Source organism: Camelus dromedarius, chromosome 31 (genome assembly GCF_036321535.1).
Source record: "Camelus dromedarius isolate mCamDro1 chromosome 31, mCamDro1.pat, whole genome shotgun sequence".
Classification (NCBI taxonomy): Eukaryota; Metazoa; Chordata; class Mammalia; order Artiodactyla; family Camelidae; genus Camelus; species Camelus dromedarius.
In genome coordinates, this window is record NC_087466.1 from 9,917,338 (window position 1) to 9,944,472 (window position 27,135).

At 44.9% G+C, this 27,135-nt stretch overlaps 1 protein-coding gene across 2 annotated transcripts; it reads left to right on the forward strand.

The window, feature by feature from the left end:
• Positions 1–249: 249 nt before the first annotated feature.
• Positions 250–27,135, forward strand: USP30 (ubiquitin specific peptidase 30). 2 transcript variants are annotated; one of them, XM_031442904.2, is made up of 13 exons: positions 250–469; positions 3,616–3,725; positions 4,867–5,049; positions 7,803–7,906; positions 11,097–11,195; positions 11,783–11,828; positions 12,950–13,044; positions 21,382–21,441; positions 21,937–22,023; positions 22,653–22,733; positions 22,827–23,046; positions 24,668–24,788; positions 25,529–27,135. In XM_031442904.2, exons 1-13 carry the CDS (start codon positions 387–389, stop codon positions 25,791–25,793), a joined length of 1,554 nt encoding a protein of 517 aa, XP_031298764.1. In that variant the 5' UTR covers positions 250–386; the 3' UTR covers positions 25,794–27,135. The 2 variants fall into 2 exon arrangements, with proteins under 2 accessions (XP_031298764.1, XP_031298765.1); XM_031442905.2 differs by having other exon boundaries at positions 11,786–11,828.

Here is a 27,135-nt window from a genome sequence, read left to right on the forward strand (position 1 = left end):
TGCTTTCAGGAGGGGATCACCCTATTCACACTGAAAAATAAAAATGACCCAGGATCCCTTCTGGAAGTGGGACATCTGTATTTACGAACGGAGCCGAAGCAAAGCTAAAAAACCAAGCGGCCCCCGGCCGCAAGGCCTCCCTTAGCAACCGACGCCGACGCCCGTTGCTAAGGGGGAAAAGGAAGAACAAGTCTGAGGTCCGTCGGCTCTAGTCCTCCGGTGGCAGTCACTTCCGTTTCTCCCCGGAGCCCGTCCTCGGCCTGCCTTCCCCGGAGGAGCTGGAACGTTGGCCGCGGGTTCCGCCGCCTCGGGAGCCCTCGGAACGCTGGGTCCAGCCGCGGTGGTAGCGGCGGGGGCGGCGGCGGCGGGCCTCCCGCGCAGCCGCGATGCTGAGCTCCCGGGCGGAGGCGGCGATGACCGCGGCGGACAGGGCCATCCAGCGCTTCCTGCGGACCGGGGCGGCCGTCAGGTGAGCTTCGGGGGGCGGGGCGGGGGGGAGGCCGGGACCCGGGTGCTTAGGCTGGCCTTGGGCGGCCCTTTCACGCCCTAGTCAGAGTCCCCAGGGCTAGGGTGAGCATTCTGGAGGCTTCTGCGTCCGCAGGGGTTGGAGGCCCAGGCCTTGGGGCGGGCGGAGCGACGGGCCTCTAGGGCTTCCAGGTCTTAGGCAAGGCCAGTTCTGTCCGCACTCCCCAGTTCTGCTGGCTCCTCCAATTTTATCAGTGCCCCCTGTACCTCCCTCCTCTGCCTGCCAGTGCCTCCCCCAATCCTGTCATTGTCCCCAGAACTTCCAGGGGCCCTCAGGCTTATCAAGGCCCCAAATTCTGCCAGTGCCTCTTGAAGCTCTCAGTGCCTCGCAGTCCTTCCAGGACCCCTTAATTCTTTCAGGATACCCTCCAACCCTTCAGGACTCCCCAGTAATGTCAGTTCCTGGCCTGCTAGGGTTCCCCAATCTTGTCAAGCTCCCGAGTCCTGCCATGTTTCTCAGACCTTGCAAAATGCCCTGGCCATGTTAGCGCTCCTCCTACCCCCATAATTTTTTCAGAACCCCTATTCCTTCCCCACCCTCTAGTTATGCCAGGGGTCCCTTAGTTTGTATGTGTCCCTAATCTTATTCATGACTCCTTATCTTGCAAGGGCCCCTAAACCAATCAGGATCTCTTAACCTCTTAAAGCTCCCAGTCCTGCTAGGACCCCCAGTGGTGTAGGTCCCCAGTCCTGTCAGAGTACCTATTTCCCTTCTATTCATCCTCCCATGGGCTCCAGGCTTCAGAGCTGAGTACTGCGCGCACCCCCTCCCCCTTACTGACCCTAAATGACTGAGACCCGTTGCTTAGGTCATTTCCTCCCCGTGTAACTGGGGCAGGTCTGAAGAGCTTATTATGCCAGGGCTGGAAGTCCTCAATGGCTGTCCTGTCCAGTGGCCTTGTTCTGTAGATGGGAAATGTGTCTTGACATGGCCTTGCCTGTGGCCCTACAGATGACCTGACAGCAGAGCTGAGGGGAGAAGCCAGGTTTTTTTCACTCCCAGGCCCCACTATGCTCCTTGTGGGATCTCCAGAGTCACCATGTACCCCTGGGGTTTTTGTCCTCGCCCTGCTTAGAACCTGGGCAAGTCCTCTCTCCCATCCCTTTAACATTCTGTCTTTCAGTTTCCCCATGAGCTTCAAGGTTTTAAGCACAGACTTGAGAGCCCTATAGGCATAAATTCAGATCCACACTCCCTCACGCACTTTGACAAAGTTGGCTACATCTCTTAGTTTCCTTTTCTATAAAAATGGAAGCAGTACTAATATATTATAGACACACACATATATACATATCCAACACATGTTCAGGTATATATTACACATATATGTATGTACATACATGTTACTGTTTGCCTTAGTGGAGATACATTAACTGTGTAAAGACAATGTTTTAAGTTGCTGGTGAGGGGAAGAGTGTAGCTCAGTGGTAGAGTGCGTGCTTAGCATGCACAAGGTCCTGGGTTCAATCCTCAGTACCTCCATTACAAAATAAATGAATAAATAAACCTAATTACCACCACCCACCCGGAAAAATTTTAAAAAATAAATTGCTGGTGAAATTTCTTTATTTGTAGTAAAAGAATAACTTCAGTGTTCAAGTCAAGACTCAAATTAAGAAATTTGTAACTTAATAAATGTTTAGAGGACCTTTTATACTGTTGTATATCTCCCCGCCCCATTTAATAATCTAAAAGATAAATCCATTTCTATATTTCTCCAAGTCCCAATCATTCAATACATATTATCAAGAATCTACTATGTGTCTTAGTGTGTGCCAGGCACGATCTGAACCCTTGGGATGTGTTAGTGTGTAAAACAAAGATCCCTGCCCTGGGACTTTGTATTTCAGTTGAGGGAGACCAACAATAAACGTGGTGAATAAGTGAATGTTCTGGTAGAAGGTGGTAAGTGCTACGGTAAAAAGAAAAAGTAGAACTGGGTAAAATGGACCAGGAGTTCAGGTTCCAGTAGTTTGTTAGGAGTGAAGGGGAGGTGGGAGAGCAAGCCCAGCAGTGTGACCTCGGGGAATAGCATCCAAAGCAGAGGGAGCAGCAGTGCAAAGGCCCTGGGGTGGGAGCATGGCCCTGATGGCGGCCAGTTTGGCAGCGGAGTGAGAGGCAGAGCAGGAGGAAAGCCCTGGCTTCTCCTCTGAGTGAAATGGGGCTTTTGGGAGGTTGTGCTCTGACTTAGGTTTTAAATCCTAATGTCCAAATGTGCTGATTTTTGAGATATAATTCTATACTGTATGTTACTTTAATTTGAAAGCTAGACATTTGGTGAGCCAGTGGTTTATTTTGATAAAACACCATTCCCTGTATACCTGCACCTATATATACACATATTGCATTTGTTTTGTTTTGTTTTTTCCACCTGCATGTATTTTATTATATACAAATTAAAAAGAAAACACACATAGGTGAGGAGAGTATAGCTCATTGGTAGAGGACATGCTTAGCATGCTTGAGGTCCTGGGCTCAATCCCCAGTACCTCCACTTAAAGAAAAGAAAACATACTTTACAAATAACTATTATCAGTTATTTAAAACATGAATAATAATTTCTTCATGTGATCGACTATCCACCTTATTTTCCTGATTTTCAATTTTTGTTGTTGTTCTTGTATACAGGTTATCTCATTTAACCTTCACCCTTAAGCAAATGTTTTCTTAGCACAATCTGTAATTGCTGTCTTTTGAAAAATGTTTTTAATTGAAATATAGTCAATTTACAATGTTGTGTTATCTTCTGGTGCACGGCATAGTGATTCAGTTATACATATATATAATTTCCTTTTTGTGTTCTTTTTCTTTTTTTTTAATTTTATTTATTGTTTATTTAATTTATTCTTTTGGGTTTTTTGGTGAGGAGTAATTAGGTTTTATTAATTTATTATTATTATTGTTATTGTTGTTGTTTAATTTAACAGAGATGCTGGGGATTGAACCCCTGACCTCGTGCATCTTAAGCATGCATTCTACCCACTGAGCTATACATTTTCATTATAGGCTGTTACAAGCTATTGAATATAGTTCTGTGTAACATTGCATTTGTGATGAGGGGAGACAGTAAACTTATCTTTCTTTTTTAGATATAAAGTCATGAAGAACTGGGGTGTCATCGGCGGGATTGCCGCTGCCCTGGCAGCGGGGATATACGTGATTTGGGGTCCCATTACAGAAAGAAAGAAGCGTAGAAAAGGTAAGGAGACCTTTGCGTCATGGTCTGTAGACCTGACCCAAACCCTTGTTATCCAAAAACAGTCCCAAAAGGGCAGGGCATTTTTGGTTCTCTTATATCTTCAATTTTGTGAATAGTACTTTTCTTTTAAATAGAAGTTAATTTTAATGACTCATTCTTTCATACCCTGTAGTAAAACAATTTACATTTCACACCCTCTAAAGTCTTGAGTTTGAGACATGCTTTGTAAAGAAAAATTTCAAGTGACTTAATTGTCTTGAGTGTTCTCATTAATACGGCCATTGTGTTTTTCAGTAGTGCAGCTGACTAATTGTGCGATGCACTTGTGCCTTCGCCGAACAGCTGCTAGTCACTAGTCAGTGTTTCAAGTTAGTTTCTTCATTAACACAAAGATCTATTTCCTGATTTAAAAAAAAAAGCTTGCTTTTATAAATGTTGCTCTACTCATATTGATGAAAATTCAGCCCAAGCAAATAAGTAAATAAATAAAAGAGACAGACATAGCAAAATGTTGATCATTGTTAAATCTGGGGATGGTTGTAATTGGGGTTCATTGTATACCCTCTCTTCTCTTGTGCATGTTTGAGAACTTTCATAATGAAAGAGTTTTGTTAGTTGGTTTTAATTTCAGCAGAAGAGGGAAATGTGTCAGATTTTGTTGATCTCTTTGCAGAAGGAGTGATCAGAACGGCAGTAGTGGTGTTCTTTTCTACTGATGAGAAGAACAGAATCATTGTCCTGGGAAGCAGGAACAGAACAATGGTTTCCTTCTGCTGGGAGAAACACTGCTTTCTTAACAGAGGAGAGAGACAGAGGGAGGGAAAGAGAGAGAGAAGTTACTAAGTGTTTCTGCACATTCACTGTAAACCAGGCTGTGCCAGACACTCTGATAAAGTTTCTAAAGTCACACGGGGCCCGGACCTGCCCTTCTGTGGCTTACAGTCTCCCGCAGGAGCAATACTAGGACCGGGCCTCGGCTGGGATAGAAGCCCCGGCCCCCTGATCGCTGTGGATGAGGACTTCTGAGACTGGGATTTCAGATCCCAGGCCGCGGTGCAGGAACTCTGGGTCCCAAATGGGAGAGGAAAAAAGAGGTGGTCCAAGGTGATGTGCTGTTCTCTTCTGCCCCCAACTTTTCTAGGGCTGGTGCCTGGCCTGGTCAACTTGGGGAACACCTGCTTCATGAACTCCCTGCTGCAGGGCTTGTCCGCCTGCCCCACTTTCATTAAGTGGCTGGAAGAGTTCACCACCCAGTACGCTCGGGGTCAGAAGGACCCCGCCCAGCACCAGTGTTTGTCCTTAACACTGCTGCGCCTCCTGAAAGGTACCTCGCTGGGAATTTAAAGGGGACTGTGTGCATTTTCAAAGCAGCAGCGCAGATGACAGGCCAGGGGATGACAGCCTTTGTATAGGAAAAGACCATACAGACCATGATGAAAAACACATTAAAGGGTCAATAGATACAAACAGGTGTTTTTTAAAATCAAAGATGTAATCATTTATTTAAAAAATTATCAGCTTAGGAGCAGCTTTTTAGGGAAGAAAAGAAATCCCCTGCCATTTAAGCATTTTTGATGGTAGGAAGTCCTCTGGTTTCAAAAACATTAAAGTTAAAAAAAAAATCTTAAGCCTAGGAAATACAGTAATTCGCAAAGGAAATAATACAAATGTGTATTTAGATAGATGCAGAGTGTATCTAACAAACAAAATCAAAATACTCATATATTCAATTTGGCCGTCATTGAAGAAATATAAATAACGTAACAGTGAGGTACCAATTTTTTTGGCCTGTCAGCAGGCATTGAAAAAACAAATCCAACAATCCTGACCTGTTGGGTGATAGGTCCGTACATGCAGATGGTTGTGTAACTTGGGGCAGCCTTTCTGGAAAGCAGTTTGGAACCACAGAGTAACAGCTTGCAACATGTCCAGAGCCATTTGACCTAGTGATTCGGTGGACCGTGGTTCACACTAGCCCGAATTGGCGTTCCGAGGGCAAACAAGATTGGGAACAGCCGCACACCGGCCCCGAGCTTGGAGAGCCACCATATGCACGTCCTTGGTAAAGGTTTTAAGAAGCCACCCATCTAACTTCATTTTTAAACCACCTTTTCTGACTGTAGAGCTGGTTCTCCCCCCATGACATCTGGGCACCCCCTCTCACCTGTGCATACAGATACCAGAATCTGCGGATGCTCAAGTCCCTTTTATAAATGGCAGAGTGAAACCTACACACATCATTGCATAAACTTTAAGTCATCTCTGCTTTACTTATAATACCTGATAGAATGTCAATGCTGTGTAAATATCGTGCGTGGTAAACTCAAGTTTTGTTTTTGGGAACTTTCTGGAATTTTTTTTTTTCCCGAGTATTTTGAATTCTTGGTTGGTTGAATCCGAGGATATGGAACCAGTGGATATGGTGAGCCAGCTGTATGCACAAAGATCTCCAACACCTAGTTGTAATGGGGCGATAAAAGAAAGAATGTGTTTATCCAACAGGAGAATGATTAAGCAGTCATTCTAGGAGTTCCTGATACATTTGGATGTCAGTCCCTTATCAGCTATGTGATTTGCACACCTCAGTCACTTTGGCAGCTGCACAGTGTCCACAATGTTGAGACACGCCGGTTTACTTAGCCATTTGCTTCTGGTGCCGTCAGATAAGCAGGCTGCAGTGAAGGTTTCCCTGTGTACGCGCATAAGCTAGGGGGAGCCTGAGAAAATTGAACTGCTGGATTGTAGGACATGAAAATTAGTAGACGTTGCCACATTGCCCCATAGCATTTTAGGCAAAATTGGGCTAAAGGAGACCTGAAAATTTTCCTTGGGAAGGAAAAAGCCAGAAGGGCAGCTCAAGGTGTAGGAGGAAGAAGGAAGGGGAGGTGCCTCTCCTGCCAGGCTACCTTTGTTCTGGAGGTAAAGGTCTGACCTGGGGGTATATTTGCCCTGATAAGCTGAGCTTCAGAGCCCCTTTGCTGCTGCTTCTCCCCAGGTCACCCCCCTTTTCACCAGCCGTGTTCTGACAGGGGTGGGGCAGGCGGTGTTCAGAACTTCCAGGATCAGAGCCTGAAATATTCAAAGCAGTCTCCAGTTCACTGACAGCAGCTCAAAGGGAAGAAACTGGCCCGCTTAGTTTATCTGGAGAGTCACGGAACTCCTAGAAACCCGGCTCCTGAATTTTTATCTCCCGTGCACTAGTAGTACTGGGCCGGTGTCATATACTGGCCCATCATAATATGCTTTGGGAAGGAGGATGGTCAAGATCAGGAATCAGCAAATTATGGCCCTTGGGCCAAATTTGGCCCACCACCTGTTTTTGTGAATAAAGTTTTATTGAAACACAGCCATGCCCACTTGTTTACATATATCTGTGGCTGCTTTTGCGCTGCAGTGGCAGAGTTGAGTAGTTGCTACGAAGACCTACAAAGCCTAAAATGTTTACGATCTGACACTGTAGAAAAAGTTGGCCCACCCCTGATCCAGATGGAATTGTAATATAAATTTATAAGTCCGTCAAACTTTTATATTTACTTATGAGGCTTGATTCTACTTTGATTGAAAAATGAACCACTCAAAAGACCCTTTCAGGCTGCCTCTTAGAGCTTGATGCTTTGCTATGAGAATCAGAAACTGAAATGCAAATAAATACAAGTGAAGGCCTTCCGGCCATGGGAAAGAGCCCCGTGGCGGGTGGTTAGGCAGCGAGTGTGGCGTCGGACCAGATGAATGTTTAAGGGCCCTCTCGTCCCTGAGTTGCGAGTGAAAATCATTTTATTCAGTATGAATCTTACAACAGTAAATTATTGATGATAGTAATTCAGATATCTGAAGGTCAATTACTTTGTTTAAACACTGCAGCCTCGTGAAACATTACATTCATTCAACAAACGCAGAGTGTCTGATAGCATACTAAGCATGGGGTAAGGCTGCGGGGAAGAACAATGAAAGATACATAATTCCAAGGTGCATTTTACAGTCCTTAGACGTTGAACCAGCTTTGACATGCTGTGAGGGTGTTCTGGTCAGCTGTTCTGCTGGTTCACATAGTGACCATGCTGCCTTCTTCGTTTCCAGCTTTATCCTGCCAAGAAGTTACTGATGATGAGGTCTTGGATGCGAGCTGCTTGTTGGACGTCTTAAGAATGTACAGATGGCAGATCTCCTCATTTGAAGAACAGGTGAACACAACATTCGAAACAGGTTTGCTTGGAGAATCCTTCCCTCTGATGAGCTGGGGCCTGAGCTCGCCATGCTGGCTAGGCAACAGCTCCATTGGCCGAGGAGGGTACAGCTCTGTGCTAGGGCTGGTTCTTAGCGTGCACGACATCCTTAATCCCCAGTACCTCCATTAGAATAAATAAATAAACCTAATTAACTACCCCCCCAAAAAAGAAATGTGCTTAAAAGGTTTAATTAAAGACAATGGGGGAAAACAGGAAATAAAAATTATTTAAAAGAGAAAGAGAACAGCTGTAATGCTGTGGCCAGAAGAGTCAACATGAGTTATTGCAGTTGCCTGGCCTGCGTGGACATGTCTGTGCCGTTTCAGACAGCCCTGGTGTCCTGGGACCAGGCCATGAACTTCATTCCTCCTCTCCTGATGGAAGGTTTGCAGGATAGGGTGTAAACATACAGTTGCCAAAGGGCCGAAAGCTTTTTAGTTCTGGAGTGACTTTGCATTTCAGCGGATGATGGGGACATCTGGGTCCTTTGAGAGAGGCAGGTGGCTTCACCTTAGAGGCTCAGAGGTTCATGTGAGATCCTTTTTTAGACCATACCTTCTTTAAGTGGCCCCAAACCTTGATCAGCTGCCTCATGCAGCCCCACGGCCTTCCTCCAGCTACTCCCACCCCCTTTTTCCACAACTACAGCCTTATTGTCTTTCTTGACTCTGGCCACCCTTCTGCCCTTCCCCAGAGGACGAGGCTGAGGCTGAGAGAGTAAAGTTCTAGGGACCAAAACTTTAGCTCCCGGTGATGTTCACTTCTGGGGGTACATCCTCCCCCCACCATTTCCGGGTTGGTAAGGGCTGCTTCTGCCTCCACCATCCAGCCCCTGGACCAGAGCCTTTGGGCTCCCAAAACTGTGGGGCTGAAGCGAGAGGCATTTTAAAACTCTGCAAAGCGAGGTGGGAAGGCTTCCTCGCTCTCCTTATCTTTAAAGATGCTCTCTGTGTCCACTTTGATCTGAAGCCGTGTTTTACACGTGTTACTTTTTGACCCTGATGCCGCCAGTATCTCTACTTCCTCACAATGCTTCTGCATTAATCCACTATATGTTGAAATGTTTTTCCATTTAGAAGTTACTTTTTTAAGTAACTCCTCCTCTGGCAACTGGAATTATTTAGCTACAGTTTATGTTTCTCTAAACTGAGAGAGTGACTGAGATTTAGTCCCTGAGGACGTCAGATACCTTCTCAAAGTCCTGCTCTTCTGTCAAGGACACACTTAAGTCCTAGTTTCTGCTGGGGACTATTTCCAGCGTCTTTGGCCCATCGCTGTCACTGAGCCACGTAGCGCTGGAGTGTGCGTGGGAAAGAGAAAGCACGTGTGCCTGTGGTTCTTTTCCTCTTTGGAGTCATCCAGAGCGTCTGGACAAGCACGGGGCCTTGTCCACTTCTTCACTATTCACGATCTAGTCAATCAGCAGCACACGTCCACTCTCGGTGTCTAAAGCCAGAGCTGGGGATGCTCTGGGCCAAGTATGTGAATTATCTGATTGAATCCTCCCAACAGCCCTGCATGGAGTTACTGTTAGTCTCCCCCATTTCACGGGTGAGAACACTGGTTCAGAGACGTGAGGTGACTGGCCCACAGTCACACGGCTGTTTGAGTGGCAGAGCCAGTCTGGCGGTAGGGTGAGTGCTCTTTAGTTCCGCCCTCTTCTGTGATCCTGATCCTTTTCTCAAGGTCAGGTACTTACAGGGCTGATGGTGACTGAAGAGGTTTTGGATCTGTCTCCATCCTGTCTTGGGATTTTTCTCCCTGGAGAACAACTGCCCAGGCTTCAAGGGCCAGCCCGGATGCCTTGGCTGTCAGGAAGAGCTGGTCCTCCCTCAGGCTCCATGTCCGGGGCTCGTGGATGACAGCTGGGCCGCCATGTCTGCCGCTGCCCCCGAGGGCAGAGCCTTGCCTTACTTATCTTTGAGTCTCCTTCACTCTTGCTAACTGCCAGTCATAGTCTTGGAGGGGATTCATTTGTATGTGCAGAAAATGTTTGTTGAATGCCTGCCCCACGAAGGGCCAGTGGAGGGTGTTCGGCCGTAGCAGCCAACATGACTTGCAGGGTTCCTATGCCCCCGGAGCGCCTGTCCTATGAGGGTCGGGGGGCTCCAGCCAGCAGGTAATTTCAAGATGTGCTGAGGAGAAAATAAGCGTGGTGAGCTGATGAGGTGTCAGGAGGACTGAGGGTGGGGGATGAGAGAGCGCGATGCGGGGGTTCCTCTAAATGGGGACGGCTTCTCTGGAGACCTGAGGTTTCAGCTGAGACCTGAAGCCCGAAAGGAGGGAGGTCCAGGGGCGGAGGGTTCCGGACAGTGGAGCGAGCCAGGGCGAAAGCTTTGAGCAGCTGCAGGGACGCAGCATTTGGAGAATGTCAGAGAGGCCCACAGGGCTCAGGCCCGGGCGGGGAGAGCAGAGGAGGAGAGGAGGTTCAGGGGGCAGGTTGTGCGGGGCCTGGGAGGCTGAGGGCAGGAGCTGGGCTTCTGCTCTGTGTGCGGTGGGGAGCCCTGAGGAGCTCTGAACAGGGGGCTGCTTTGATCTGACTTACGTGTAGACAGTGGTGGTTGCTGTGTACAGGGGGCACTGCAGGGGAGCAGGACAGAAACAGAGAGGACTGCGGGGAGGCTGCTGCAGGCACCCAGGCCTGGGCCGGCTGGCTGCGACTGCAGCAGGGGAAATGGAGAGACCTCAGAACTGGGGGTGAATTGGAGGCAGAGCCTGCAGGACTATTGCTGACAGGGAGGGCTGGTGAGGGAGGTTCCCCCTCAGGAGGACCTTGAAGGATGAGGAGGAGGCGATTAAAAAAAAGAAAAGTCATCGAGGGGAGAGGGAGTTAGGCCACCCCAGTAAAGCTAAAACAGGCCCTGAGATGGCTCAGATCTGGCGTGAAGGCTGCCCCCCAAGCCCCCCAGCTTTCTTTCCTTCTCTCTCCCCTTGGGCCTCTCAGTCAAGGGTCTTTCTTTGCAAAAATGTCTAGGATGTAACTGTGTCCATTTAATGCACTGGGGCCCCGAGCAGGTGAAGGCAAATCCTGTCCACATTAACCCTAGGGGTCTTCCTGGTCATCCACATGGGGGTGTGTGGGGGGGGTTCTGATGCTGCCCCAGGCTCCTCGGGCCTGTCTGAAGCCTGCTCTGCCCTTTGACAGGACGCTCACGAACTGTTCCATGTCATCACCTCGTCACTGGAGGATGAACGGGACCGCCAGCCCCGGGTCACACATTTGTTTGACGTGCACTCCCTGGAGGTAAACCATTAACATCTTCGATGCATGTAAGGTGGTGTATGCATGTTTAATAGGTATCAGGAACGCTGGTGTAATTTTTGTACAACTTTATAAACTCAAAAGTAAGATTCAATAAAAACCAGTAATGGGTGCCTGAAACTTCCCCCTTGGCGGTTGGTGACTTTGGTGGAGGGGGTGGGAATCAAGTCCCTTTAAAATGATTCGTTGCTGCAATCTGTCTTGGCCTTGGGAGGAAAAAATGTATTTTTTCCCCTGTTGAATACAAAGGAATGAGGAACCATAGGAATGCCAAGGGAATCTCATTTTCCGGGCACTTTGTAAGTGTTAGGGAGTTGATAAAAGTTAACTAGTAAAGGGGGAAAATATTCCAGAGAGGAAATGTGTTTCGATTAGATCTGGTGATGAAATAGGTACACTAATGAACCAGAGAGCGTAATTAAGGCGACTTTCAGGAAGCTTGGTTTAAAGTTGATTCTGAGTGGTGCAGTTGGCATAGAAACTGGTGAGAAACTGGTTAGGAGTGGGGTGAGGGTGATCAGGGGGACGGCAGTCGGGGTTTCAGTCTGTTTCTTTTTCTTTCTCTACAGCAGCAACCTGAAATTACTCCCAGACAGATAACCTGCCGCACCAGAGGTAGTCACTTTCCATTGAACTCTAACCCATGAGATGTGTACTTTTCAGATATGACAGTCATCTGCTTTATGTTTTTAAAAAATTACGTTTCTCCTGGTGCCATCTATTCTGACTTGAAGTGTGTGGACTTGAAAGGAGCTTGTGTTTTGGCAACAGCTTTAAACTATTCCCCTGGTGAACATCTTGAATTGTTCGATCAACACCCCGGCCCCCTGCTCAGCTTCCTCTGAAACGGACTTACTTCTCCCTGCAACAAGGGTTTTCTCTTTTCTTTCTTGAATCGGTCCTATGAGGAACTTCCTGAGGCTGAAACTGCCACGTTCTCAGCATTTCCACTTTGGCCACTGTCACTGCAAATGATCCCCATCCTCCTTAGAAAGACACTGTTTTCTTAAGACTTAAAAAAAAAATGACATGTCAGTTCCTTTGGGCGCCAGTAGTGATAAGAACGATTATCTTTTGGGCCCATACCATGTGCCAGGCCCTGAAATATCTCATTTAAGCCTCACAACAGCTCTGTGAAGTTGATGGTGTGAGGGATAATGGGGTCACAGTTCTCCTCATTTCCAGTGAACTGAGGCTTACAGAGATGAAGGGATTTTCCAGGTCAAGTGGCTCATGAGAAGCAAAGCCAGGACCCAGCCTGGGCAGGCCTGACCTGCAGCTTGTGGTTCTCACCAGCATACACGCTGCCATGTTTATTCCACTCACACCCACCCTATCCCCCAAAAGCCTAGTTTTTCTGAACTTGCTTATTCTAATGATTTCAGAAGTTTATCTCCCTTCATGGAATGTTCACCTATGGTGTATATCTTGTGACGTCTCAGACATTTGAAGCAAATGTTGGTAGAAAGACGTCATCAAACAAATTTCCTTTTTAAAATGTGGCTTTACCCATTATACAGAAACCACATGTAAAGACCTGTGCAAATTCTCCTGTGAAGGGAACGGGTTGTCTTTTTGATGGAAGTCAATGAGGAGAGGTCTTTCAATTTCCTTTTCAGGAACTTTTTTTTTTTTCTTAAGAGGGCGTTTCTGCCACATACTCAAAAGGAGGGTGGATTTTGAGGTTGGGGCCAAAGGGCTAGAGGTGGCGTGTCAAAAGGTGTTCTGTGTTCCAGGCGCTCCTCATCCCACATCTAATCACTGGAAGTCTCAGCACCCTTTTCACGGAAGACTTACTAGTAACATGGTCTGCAAGCACTGTGAACACCAGGTACGTATAATAGCGATACTTGATATTTTCTGGCGAGGTTTCGTGAAGATTGGTGTTTGGGGTTTGTGATTTTTCTGGGCTCTGTACGCTTAGTAGACTGACTGCCTTGCTTTGGTCAGCGCTGACATTCCAGTTGATCCGCAAACGGTATCTTTTGCAGCAAGAGCAGCAGACGGGGACTGGCAGGGTCTTGCATCCTAAGGTGGGGTCTGTACCCACGGTGAATGCAGCAGATTCTAGGGCTGGGTTTTTTGGTTTGTTTTTTTTTTTCCAGTTTTGTTTTCTGTGCATGGTTCCGCCACCCCCACCCCCACCTTGGCTTTTGAGATTTTTTTAAAATAATTTTTTGTTATGGAAATTCTCTACCTTGATGCAAAAATAGAGGATTGTTCAAATGGCACCTCAGTCAGTTTTAGACTATTTTTCATCACCCTCCCCACCAAAAACTCAACTCTGTACCCATTAGCAGTCCATCCCCATTTCCCCCACACTGTCAGCCCCTGGCAGCTGCTAATCTACTTTTTTTTTTTTAAATAGATTTTATTCTTTTAGAGCAGTTTCAGGTTCACAGTAGAACCGAGCAGAAAATACAGAGTTCCCACATAGCCCTCCCCACTCACACATAGATACTCCCCTACCCTCAACATCCCTCATCACTGTGGCATATTTGGTACAATCGATGAACCAACACAGGCACATTATTATCAACCAAAGTCCATAGTTTGCATTAGGGTTCACTCTTGATGTTGTACATACTGTGGGTTTTGACAAATGCATAATGGCATGTAGCCACCACTACAGTATCACACAGAATAATTATATTGCTTTAAAAATCCCTTGTGCGCCATCTATTCATCCCTCCCTCCCTCCCTCTCCCAAACTCCTGGAAACCACGATCTTTTTATTGTTTCTGTAGCTTTGCCTTTTTCAGAATGTCATTTGGTTGGAGTAGTACAGTTTGTAGCCTTTTCAGACTGGCTTCTTTCATTTAGTAATAATGTCTTTTTAAGTTTCTTCTATGTCTTTCATGGCTTGATAGGTCATTTTTTTTAACTGCACATATATTTTTAAATTTACATATATGTACTGTTCATTGTTTCTAAGAACATTTAGAGCTTTAGCTTTTTAAACTTACATAGTTATCAAAGGAATAAAGCCAACCACAAAATAAGAATTAACTCAAAAAGATACATACACCCTGCTATTAACAGCAACATTATTTATAAATTGCCAATATATGGAAGCATCCTAAGTGCACATCAATAGTTGAATAGATAATGGAGATGCAGTATATATATATATATATATATATATATATATATATACACACATAAAATGGAATACAACTCACTCATAAAAAAGAAAGCTATTTTTCCATTTGTGGCCCTTCATTCACTTTTTTTTTTCTCTTCAAAAACCAGAATTTTATAACTGGCAGAGACATTTCCATTACGTCAAAAACAACAAAATACCTAGAAATAAACTAAACCAAGGAGGTTACCTATACTCTGAAAACCAAAATGACACAAAGAAATGGAAAGATTTCTTGTGCTCTTGGATTGGAAGAATCAACACCATCAAAATGTCCACACTGCCCCAAAGCAATCCACAGATCCAATGCAACCCCCATCAAAATACTCACAACATTCCTCACAGAACTAGAACAAACAATTCCAAAATTTATAAGGAACCACGACGCTGAACAGCCAAAGCAATCTTTTGTAAGTCTCTTTATTTTCTCTCTTCTTTTTGTTCTCTTTTCTTATGGTTTGATGACTAGAGAAGTTCCTTTAACATTTGTTGTAAAGGTGGTTTGGTGGTGCTGAAATCTTTTAGCTTTTGTTCATCTGTGAAGCTTTTGATTTCTCCATCAAGTCTGAACGAGAGCCTTGCTGGATAGAATATTCTTGGTTGTCAGTTTCCCCCTTGCATCACTTTAAATATATCGTGCCACTCCCTTCTGGGCTGTAGAGTTTCTGCTGAAAAATCAGCTGATAACCTTTTGGGAGTTCCCTTGTATGTTATTCGTTGCTTTTCTCTTCTAATTTTAATATTTTCTCCTTATCCTTAATTGTTGTCAATTTGTTAACTATGTGCCTTGGTATGTTCCTCTTTGGGTTAATTCTGTGTGGTACTCTGCACTTCCAGGACTTGGGTGACTGTTTCCTTTCCCAAGTTGGGGAAGTTTTCGATTATTATCTCTTCAAAAATTTTCTCAGGTCCTTTCTCTCTCTCTTCTCTTTCTAAGACCCCTATAATGCAAATATTAGTGTGCTTTATGTTGTTGCAGAGTTCCTTTAAATTATCCTCGTTTCTTTCTATTCTTTTTTCTGTTCTGAAGTAGTGATTTCCACTAATCTGTCTTCTAGCTTACTGATCCATTCTTCTGCCTCATTTAGTCTATTCTTGGTTCCTTCTAGTGTATTGTTCATTTCAGTGATTTTATTCTTCAGCTCTGTTTGGGTATTCTTTGTATTTTCCAACTCTTTCCAAAACTTCACTCTGTGCATCTATACACCTCTTGGGTTCTCTGAACATTTTGGCCATTGTTACTTTAAACTCTTTCTCAGATAAATCACCTATCTCCTCATCACTTAACTTCTTCTGGGATTTTCTCTTGTGCCTTGGCCTGGGAAATACTCCTTTGCCACCTTATATCGTCTGTCTTTCTATGTGCTTGTGGATTCCTTCCACAGGCTTTGGAATTATTGTTTTCTTATTTCTAGTATCTGCCCCTGGTGGATGAGGCTGGACTAGAGGCTTATGCAGGTTTCCTGGCAGGAGGAGCCAGTGCCTGCCCACTGCTGGGTGAAGCTTGGTCCCGGACCTCTAGTGGGTAGGGCTGTGTCTAGAGGCCACTAATCTACTTTCTATTTCTAAATATTTGCCTCTTCTAGACATTTCATATAAATGTAATCATATACTACATGGTGCTTTGAGACTAGCTTCTTTCTCTCAGCATAGTGTTTTCAGGGTTCCTCCAGGTTGTAGTCTATGTCAACACTTCCTTCCTGTTCATTACCAAATACTATTTCATTGTATGGATACATCACATTTTGCTTATCCATTCATCAGTTGATGTACATTTGAGTTGTTTCCCCTTTTTGGTTATTATGTATAACACTGCTACAAACATTTATGCTCAAGTTTTTGTGTAAACATGTTTTCATTCCTCTTGAGTATCTCCCTAGGAGTAGAATTGCTAGCTCAGATGGTGACTCTGTGTTTAACCCTCTTAGAAGCAGCCAGACTATTTTCCATTTTCCATTCCTGCCAGCAGTGAATGAGGTTTCCAACTTTTCTACATCCTCACCAATAAGTATTATCTGACTTTTTATTTTTAGCCATCCTGTAGTGTGTAAAATGGTATCTCATTATGGTTTTAATTGGCATTACCCTGATGACTAATGATGTTGAATCTTTTTTTTTTTTTAAAATATGGTCCATACATGACAATAAAATACTTAGGGATAGATCTACCTAAGGAGGCAAAAAACCTCTACTCTGAAAACTATGACACTGGTGAAAGAAATTGAAGATGACACAAACAGATGAAAAGATACACTGTTTTTCTGTATTGGAAGAATCACTATTGTTAAAATGATCGTGCTATCCAAGACAATCTATAGATTCAGTGCAATCCCTATCAAATTACCAATGGCATTTTTCACAGAATGAAAACAAAAGAATTTAAAATTTGTATGGAAACACAAAAGACCCCAGATAGCCAAAACAATCTTGAGAAAGAACAGAGCTGGAGGAATCATGCTCCTGGATTCCAGATTACACTGCAAAACTACAGTAATCAAAACAGTATGGCACGGGGCAGGGAGGGTAATAGCTCAGTGGTGGAGTGCATGTTCGGCATACACAAAGTCCTGGGTTCAATCCTCAGTACGTCCATTTTTAAAAAAAAATCCAAAAACAAACAAACAAACAAAAACCAGTATGGTACTGGCACAAAAACACATAAAGATCAATGGAACAGGATAGAGAGCCCAGAAATAAACCTGTGTTCTTAGGATTAATTAATCTACAACAAAGGAGGCCAGAAAGTACAATAGGGAAAAGACAGTCTCTTCAATGAGTGGTGCTGGGAAAGCCAGACAGCTACATGTGAAAGAATGAAATTAGAACATTCTCTAACACCATATACAAAAATGAACTCAAAATGGATTAAAGTCCTAAATGTAAGACCAGATACTATAAAACTCCTAGAGGAAAACATAGGCAGAACACTCTGATATAAGTTGCAGTGGTGTTTTTTTGGATCTTTCTCCTAGAGTAATGGAAATAAAAACAAAAATAAACAAATGGGACCTAGTTAAACTTTAAAGCTTTTGCACAGCAAAGGAAACCCTAAACAAAGTGAAAAGACAACCTATGGCCTGAGAGAAAATATTTGCAAGCAATGCTACCAACAAAGGATTAATTTCCAAAAATATACAAACAACCCATACAGCTTAATATCAAAAAAACAAACAACCCAATCAAAAAGTGGACAGAAGACCCTAAATAGACATTTCTCCAAAGAAAACATACAGATGGCCAATAGGCTCATGTAAAGATGTTCAGTAGCTCTAATTATTAGAGAAAAGCAAATCAAAACTACAAAGAGATATCATTAAAAGGTAGAATGGTCATCATTAAAAAGTGTACAAATAATAAGTGCTGGAGAGGGTGTGGAGAAAAAGGAACCCTCCTACACTGTTGGTGGGGAGGTAAATTGGTGTAATCCCTATGGAGAACAGTATGGAGATTCCTTAAAAAACTAAAAATAGAGTTACCATATGATCCTGCAACCCCACCCCTGGGCATACATCCAGAGAAAACTCTAATTTGAAAAGATACGTGCACCCCAATGTTCACAGCAGCACTATCCACAACAGCCAAGACATTGAAGCAACCTAAATGTCCCATCAACAAATGAATGGATAAAGAAGTTGTCATATACATATATGCAATGGAATATTACTCAGCCATAAAAAGGAATGAAACTGCCATTTGCAGCAACATGGATGGACCTAGAGATTATAAAGTGAAGTAAGTCAGATAGAGAGGGACAAATATCATATGATATCACTTACATGTGGAATCTAAAAAAATGATACAAATGAACTTATTTACAAAACAGAAATAGACTCGGACATAGAAAACAAATTTATGGTTATCAAAGGCGAAAGTGAGGGCTGGGGGGAGGAATAAATTAGGAGTCTGGGATTAACATATACACGGTACTATATAAAAAATAGATAAACAACAAGGGCTTGCAGTACAGCACAGGGAACTATATTCAATATCTTGTAAAAACCCATAATGGAAAAGAATCTGAAAACTGAATCATTTGCTGTACACCTGAAACTAACACAACATTGTAAATTATACTGCAATTTAAAAAGTTTTTAAAAATATATGTGGTCCATCCATTACAATTCATTTGTCTTAAATATCTTTTAATCTGTAAGTTGCCCATTCATCTCTCTTATTTTTCTGTTTTAAGTGGAATTTAAACATTATTCTCCAGCTATTTGCCACTAGTATATAGAAATATAATTGTATATTGACCCTGTATCTTGAGATAATGCAAAAATTTACTAGTTCTAGAAGTTTTGTTGTAGATTCCTTAGAATATGTGTGTAAATAATCATGTTGTTTGTAAATAGAGACAGTTTCATTTCTTCCTTGCCAATCTTTGTGCCTTTTATTTCTTTTTCTTGTTTTATTACCCTGGCTAAGATCTCCGGTACAAAGTTCAGTAGGAGTGGTGCTAGGCATCCTTGCCTTGTTTCAAATCTTAAGAAGCAAATATTTGGTGTTGCATAATTAGGTACAATATTAGCTTTGAGTTTTCATATACCCATTTTATCACACTGAGAAAATTCTCTTCTATTCCTACTTTGTGAGAGTTTTTGTCATGAATAATGATTGGATTTTGTCATGCTTTCTCTGCATATATTGAGATGATCGGGCATAAAAATGATCAGATGATCAGAATAAAATTTTTCTTTTATTCTGTTAATGTGGTGAATTACAGTGATTGATTTTTCTAATGTGATTGACATTTCTAATGTTAAACTAGCTTTGTGTTTCTGGGATAAACTTCATTTTATTGCAATTTTAACTTATCACAGTCTGTTTTGAGTTAATATCATATTCCTTTGTGTAAAATAAAGGAACCTTACAAAAGTATGGTTCTGGTACCCTATCCTTTCTGCTCGCTTTTCTCGTATATAAACCCCACAACACTGTCATAGTTTTAGCTTTAAACAGCTACATGTGTTCAAAAGAAAAAATTTTTATATTTACCACTTTCAGTATACCTCGGTGCTTCCTGTAGCTCTAAGTCCATTTGATGTTTTTTTCCTTCAGTCTAGAAATATTCCTTTAGTATCTTGCAGGTCTATTAACAAATTCACTTAGATACCATTTATATGAAAATGTTCCTGTTTTGCCCTTTTTTTTTTTTTTTTTTGGAGAATAGTTCAGCTGCATATAGAATTTTGGGTTGACAGTGTTGCTGTTTAGGTTTGGTTTATTTTAAATCCATCTCTTTAAAGACACTATTCTGTTGTCTTCTGGCCTCCAGTGTTTCTAATGCTAAGCATTCTTTCTTCTGTATGTAAAGTGTCATTACTTTCTCTGGCTGCTTACAAGATTTTCTCTGTTTTGGGGTTTCAGTAGTTTGTACGTGCGGTGCATAGCTACAGTTTTCTTTGTATTTGCTTGGAATTTGCTGAATTTAAGTCTGTACATTTATGTTTTTCACCGAGTTTGTGTATTTTTTGGCTGCTAATTTTTTTTTTTTAATGTATGCCCCGTTCTTCACTTGTTAGTCCATTTGATATTGTCCCACAGGTCACTGAGGCTTGGTTCTTTTTCCTTCAGTGTTTTTCCTCCATGTCCTTCAATTTAGATCATTTCTCTTGACCTATCTTCAAGTTTAACTCTCTTTTCCATCTTGAATTTGTTTGCCTAGTGAATTCTTCCTTTTAGTTGTTGTTCCTTTTAGTTGTATAATTTGCATTTGGTTCTTTATAATTTCCATTTCTCTGCTGACATTCTCCGTTAGTCCTCCCCCAGATCTAAATAGCTCTTCCTTTACATCCCTGAACACATTATAATCCTCCTTTAAAGGTCCTTGTGCGGATTTCACCATCCAGATCACCATCTCCTCTTCCCTGCGCCCCGGGTCACACTTCCTTCTTTGTATTGTACGTCTAGTCATTTTTTTTTTTTATTGCATATTGACATTGTAGTAAAGACTCTGGATTCTGGTATGTTTCTCTGAGAAATAATGAATTCTGTTCTAGCAGGCAGTTGACTTGGGTGAGCCCAAACTCCGAACTCCATCTCCCCAGCCCTGGGCCGCAGAATCTCTGCTCAGTGTTTTCAGCCTCCAGCTGCCGCTTTTGGCCAGATTCCCTGGCATCTCCTCTGTGTCTGTGTGGTTCAGGGCTCAGCCATGGAGTTGGGTGGGGTTTATACATAGACTTTAGGGCTTATCCTCTCTTAGCTCCTCTCTTTCTGGAATTTCCTCAAGCCTCTGTACCAGCCCTGAACTGCCTTCTGATCCCTCAACCTTGTAAGACTGCTGCTTTGTCCCACCCAACACTGAACTGCATGGATTGGGGGGGGGGCGGTGGGGGGGGCATACCCTCAGGCAAAAAAGCCACACAGTGGAAATCTCACGCACAGAGTTCCTATCTTTCCAAGAGCTGACTTCTTTTCAGTTTCTCCCTGCTCTTTAGCCCTCCAGTCGTTGAGAGTGTTTTGATCTGGGCCACATCTTACAACGATCATCTCAAGGAGAGTTAGTCTGGCCAGGCTACTCTGCCATCATCAAGAGCAGGAACTCTTCACCTTATTTTATCATTTTGTTTTGCAATTAATAACATAACATGCACTTCTTTCCATATAATCATGTATTCTTCTACACCATTTTTAATATAGTATTCCATTCCACATGGACATGATACAATTTATCTAATTGTTCCCTAGAAGTTGTACCCACTCACGTTTTGCCATGATGAATGATGCTGTGATGAACATCCTGGTAGTTATGTTATCCATGGTTATTTCCTTAGGATAAAATCCCCAAACTGCTGAGGCATGTATTTACTGTACAATGTTTCCAAGCTGTCCTTTAGTATTACTGTGCTTCTTATGTTTACAAAGTTGTTTTTAGTAGAATTTGCTTCTAGGTAAGTACTTTATGTTTTAGTGTGTTAATATGGGGCATCTAAATATTAAACTGTTTTGTAGGCATGTGTCTTCCCACCTGTAACGCTTTGAATTGAACCTAAGTCCTTTCTGGATTTTCTGCAATATGTGTTTCAGAGTCCCGTTCGATTTGATACCTTTGATAGCCTTTCACTAAGTATTCCAGCTGCCACATGGGTACGTACTGATCTGTGCTTGATCTGGGGTCTGTTTTGGAAACATTTGAATCAGAAAGGGCTTTGAGACATTTTGCGTAGCTCAGTAGTACACGTTACTCAGACACTTGGCTGGTTGAACCTGTCCTAGTTTTAATCTGTGGAAGCATGGCTTGGTTTGAGGGGAGAAAAAGGTGGCCGGTTTCTTCCTGGCTGCAGAAATTTTGGCTTTTTTGAGCACACACACACATACACACATTAACTCAAGTTCAGACATATCTAAAGAGTGTGGAAGCCCATAATTTTCTGCAGTGTTAGGTCCTCAAAGCCTTGAACATCCACTCATAATAGCAAATCTCGGTTGCTCTGAGCTTCGTGTTGTTCAGGAAGCACCCACTCGTGTCGGTGAAGCTTTACTGCCTACCCAGGTAGAATGGAGCTCTGCAGTTCTCCCTGTTAGCAGTTTCAGAGTACTTCTCCCAGAACTGTAATCCTGAATGTTCTTCTTGTGCTGTAGGGTCATCCACTGACCCTGGACCACTGCCTTCACCACTTCATCTCGTCGGAATCAGTGCGGGACGTCGTCTGTGACAACTGTACGAAGGTATGGCTTTAACCCCAGATGCCACCTCCCGAGCTGGCCCGTGTGTCCCAGCACTGCGCCTCCCACGCGCTTGGCCCTGGGCTCTTGTGACACTACCCAGAGGCTCTCTTCAGCCACAGCCATTTCTGCCTAACTTGGTTAGGAAATTGGTGGCCCACGGACTAAGTCCCCCAGATGAGTTTTGTTTCATCCATGAAATGTTTAAAGAACAAATCAGAATGCTGCACTTTGTGGTGGGACATGCCCACTCCAGTATTCTCCAGTCCCCTCCACGCCCACCTGTCTCACACCTGCCTTAGCGCAGTGACCTGCCTGACTCCCCCAGGCAATGGAATTTCATCCTCTGAATTAAGAGGAACTGCAGAGCACAGTTTTTGAAGACCCAGAGCAAAGTAGATGACATGATAGTTCAGAGTTTCAGTGGGGCCTCTTCCTTTATCTTTTGCCTCCACTGTCCCTGTTAACGACTAAAACAGTGAACACAGCTGGCACACAGTTGGGCAGCGGAGTTCTTCCCACAGGGAGGAGTCAGGGTCAGGTGAGTGCAATGGGACACCAGCCTGACCTGCAGCTCCCCCTGGAGCTCCTGGCTCCAGAAATCCTACACAGAGAGGTTTCCTCTATTTCAGATTGAAGCGCAAGGGACATTGAGCGGGGAGAAGGTGGAACACCAAAGGACCACTTTTGTCAAACAGCTGAAACTAGGGAAGGTGAGCCCTTGCCTCAGGCCGGCTGGCTTGGCCCCCAAGCTCCCTGTCCCGCTGCCGACATGCGGCTCCTCCCGGCCTCTCTCCTTCCCGCAGCTCCCCCAGTGCCTGTGCATCCACCTCCAGCGGCTGAGCTGGTCCAGCCACGGCGCGCCCCTGAAGCGGCACGAGCACGTGCAGTTCAACGAGTTCCTGATGATGGACATCTACAAATACCGCCTCCTCGGACACAAGCCGGGTCCCCGCAGCCCCCAGCCACGCGACGACGCGGGGCCCTCGCTGGACCTGCAGGACGGGCCGGCGGCCCCCAGACCAGGTGCGCCTGAGGGGTCGACACGGCCAAGATCTGCAGCAGAGCAGGGAAGCTTCTGGGTCCCCTGTGCCACCAGGGCAGGGCTTGTCCCATGGTGGCTTCCGTTCTTGAGAACAGCGGGGTCGGGGTGGGCAAGGGAAAGTTTGGTAAAAGAGTTAAAATGATGTAGTGAGATGTCTGATTTTTAAAACAGGTGGCAAAGTATTGGCCGGAAAGTCGAAGATTGCTTTCTGGTCTTCTGACTAAACAGTATTTGGCTTACCTCCCTCCAGTGCATTTCTTCTCTTTTCTCTCCCGCAACACAGTCAGCTTATTTATACGGAAACGTGGGGGGCCAGTGTCCTGGCTGAGGACCCCCGAACATCTCGTTTGGGTTGATACTTCTTTACTGAATTGCTCACTTATCTGATCTCATTACGGTCCTCCCTTGGGGTTACTGAATTGGGTCCCACTGAAGCCAGGTAGCTGTTATCACCCTCAGTCTCACTGAAGATAAAATCGAGGCTCCCAGAGGCTGAGTGACTGGTCCAGGGGCAAACAGCAGATGTGGGAACTGGCACTCGAGGGGAGTGTTGGGTGATCTTGTAAAGGTGCGTATGTAGTGTGTTGAGTTCTTTGTAGGTAAAGAGAATCCACCGACTTCCAAGGCTTCAGGCCTGAACTCACCACCTGTGTACCGCTCACCATCAAACCAAGAGTCTTCCCCGCACCCCGGATTTTCCCCTCCCTAGCACCCTCCTTTCTTACGTGCACAGTTGTGTGGCCTGGCCGGACATCATTCATGGGGTGACCAAGTGTCATCCTTTCTCTACAGATCAGTAGATTAATGTCAGGAACAGCCTGGGTGGGAAGAGGGCTCAGGGAAGAGTTTTAAATCATGGACCTCTTCACTCTGGCTTCCTCCTCCTGCCGGGGCGGGTGCAGGTCTGCCCATGTTCAGAGCATTGTGGTCCAAGAGGCCAACAGTGAAGTACTTAGTACTTAAAGGCCCCCAAATTTGACCCTTGAAAGGAAAAGAGATGTAACTATCTCCTTAATTATCTTATCTACATCCATGAACATGTCTCAATGCTGTTGACAGCTGTTGTTCCTTGGGAGCTGACAAAGAGGAGAGAATGTTTCCATCCGTGGTTTTCAACAGGGAGTTTTGCCCCCCAGGGGACACTGGGCAATGGCTAAGGACCTTTTTGGTTGTCACAGCTGGGAGAGGAGGAGCTACTGCACCTCATCCTGGTGCTTGGACAGGGATGCCACTCGACCTCCAGCCCCAAATGTACATGGCGTCAAGGTTGAGAACCCTGGGTTTAGGGCAAAATGCCAGTAAGTTGGCTACTGCTTGACTGTGATGCGTGTCTTTAGCAGACAGGGCCAGGCATCTCCAAGACTCTCAGAGCTGTCCAGGTGAGCCGTAGACCAGGAGCTGGGTACATTTTCCTGTTCGGGGTTAAAACAGGCAGGGACCAAAAGGTAGGAAGTTTTATGAATCAACATAATACAAAATAAACTATCTGTTTTTTCTCTGCAGCATCATTGGGGAGTTAAAACTTCAAGCTAATCGGAGCCATGCTTTGTTTCCCCAAAGCCACTGCTCATTTCAGTTGCCTCGGGCCTTTTTCTCTTGCAGGTCGGAACCAGCCTGGGGGCTGCAAAACACAGATTTTCATGAATGGCGCCTGCTCCCCGCCTTTCTTGCCCACCCTGCCAAGCCCGGTGCCCTTCCCTCTCCCAGCCGTTCCCGACTACAGGTGAGTCGCTCTCCAGGAGTACGTGCTTCATTCACTGACCACTTTACAAATAGGAATTAGCACAGGGAACGATACTCAATACCTGGTAATGGCCTGTAATGAAAAAGAATTAAGAAAACGAATATATGTATGTATATGTGCGACTGAAATATTTTGCTGTACACCAGAAATCGACATGACATTGTAAACTGACTGTACTTCAGTTTAAAAAAGGGTACATAACATTTCAGTGTTATGTGTTTACACGTGTATATGAAAGTATGTGTAAATAAAGTATAAAGAAGAAAACTTAAAATTTCTTGGGATACCACCTAGAGATCACCAGTGAAATCTCTAAGGCCTTCCACTCTGCAAAGTTGTGTGTGTGTGTGTGTGTGTGTGTACCCCACAGCATACACATACTCGCAGGATGGACAGTTCACCATGCCAGTAAACGTACGTGTGTATTTTACGAGCTGTACAGTACTTTTTTTAATGGGGGGAGGTAATTAGGTTTATTTATTTACTTATTTTTAAATGGAGGTGCTGGGGGTTGAACCCCGGACCTTGTGCCTGCTGGGCATGTGCTCTACCGCTGAGCTACACCCTCCCCCTAGTATTGAGCAGTATTGCGTTGTACGGATGTACCACTGTTTCAGCCCCCTCCTGTCGGACCTCTAGGATTCCTGTCCTTTTTTGCTGTTGCCCGTAAGCCGCCCTGCCGTACTGGTAAATGCCTGGCGTCTGTTCCTCCCGTCCAGCTCCTCCACGTACCTCTTCCAGCTGATGGCGGTTGTCGTGCACCACGGAGACATGCACTCCGGACACTTCGTGACCTACCGGCGGTCCCCGCCCTCGGCCAAGAGCCCTCTGTCCACCAGCAACCAGTGGCTGTGGGTTTCTGACGACACCGTCCGCAAGGCCAGCCTGCAGGAGGTCCTGTCGTCCAGTGCATACCTGCTGTTTTACGAGCGCGTTCTCTCCAAGATGCAGCACCAGGGGCGGGAGTACAAGTCCGAAGAATGAGCCTGCGCCAGCCCCAAAGCTAGAGCTGATGGCACTGTCCAACTGTGTGTGTCTGTGCGTGTGCGTGTGCCTGCGAGTGTGTGTACTGTACGCAGCTCCACTAGACTCCTCCAGCCTCCTGGTGTGTTCTTAGAGCAGGTTTCACACGGGAGCCAGAGGCCCCGATTCAAACCCAATCCGGCTCCCCACACTGCCCGCTGGTGTGCGCTGGAGGGCACTGTTGCCCTGTTAGGAAGGCAGTCCTTCTGTATAGAGCGTCTCGTTACTCAACTGATACAGGTAATTAAAGAAACCAGACTCTGGAAGCCCCTTTTTTGTACCCCGCTGTGTTAGGTGTTCTCAGAGGGGAGTTAACTTTGTCTGAGCCCCTGATGTTTCAGCATAGATCTCTTACTTTTAATAAGCTGGCCCGTAAAAATGGTTGAATTAGTGAAATTATTAAAGGCAACAATTTCGAAGAAAAAGTGCCTTTCACTTTTCAATCGCTTTTGTAGCACATGCCTTCTGGAAAAATCCACATTGTCAGAGAGTCACAGAAACAAGTTTTTGGAAAGCTCTGTTCCTCCCAAAGTTAACTGAACAGAGAGCGAAAGAAGAGTTAAAGATGCCTAAAGCCTACCGCCTTCCCTCCTTTTTGTATGTCTTTTTATAACCTTTCAATTCTTCGTATATAGTAAAAGCTCATTTCCAAATCTGCCCCTCGAGGAGGGCCTCTCACCGCTTGGTCAGTGACCGGTGAACCGCTTTCTGGCTGCTCCTGTTTTTCGTACAGCGGACTTGGAGATGCGGGTACCGCGTCCCATCGGGCATGTGAACAGCCGGAACTCAGCGGCCTCCTGTCTCGCTTACGACTCCTCTGCTCCGTGGGAAACCCTTTCTCACACACAGATCCCCCATGGACAGTGATTCTCATCCATGTATTCACCGCCCACGCAGAGCTCTTAAGGTTTACAGGCGGGGCCAGCAGGGGCTGGGCCACAAAGACAATCCTGGCCTCCCTCTGAGAGCCAGATTCAGAACAGAGGGCCCTGGCCCCAGGGCTGCAGCCTCTCTGGACCTCAGTTTCCTCGTCTGTAAAGTGAAGAGTTAAACTCGACGACCATCGGAGTTCCAGGCCTTCCCACAAAGAACAAGAAAGAAGTTTTAGAAAAACACCGTTTAAACATAGAACTCCAGCTAATACCTAGTACTGTCGCTCTGTCGCAGGTCCACACTCCCAGTGCATTCAGTTCCGGCAGCCTCACACAAAAAGACTACTGAGCGTCTCCTCCCCCTCCAGGTAAGTCTCACGGATGCAGCCCAGGGCCAAAAGAATTTTGACATCACAGCGGTCTGTGTTTTA

Coding starts and splice junctions, on each gene's coding strand:
- USP30 (XM_031442904.2), top strand. CDS start 387: ATGCTGAGCTCCCGGGCGGAGGCGGCGATGACCGCGGCGGACAGGGCC. Junction 7,907..11,096: donor TCTCCTCATTTGAAGAACAG/GTGAACACAACA, acceptor GCCCTTTGACAG/GACGCTCACGAACTGTTCCA. Junction 11,829..12,949: donor GATAACCTGCCGCACCAGAG/GTAGTCACTTTC, acceptor TCTGTGTTCCAG/GCGCTCCTCATCCCACATCT.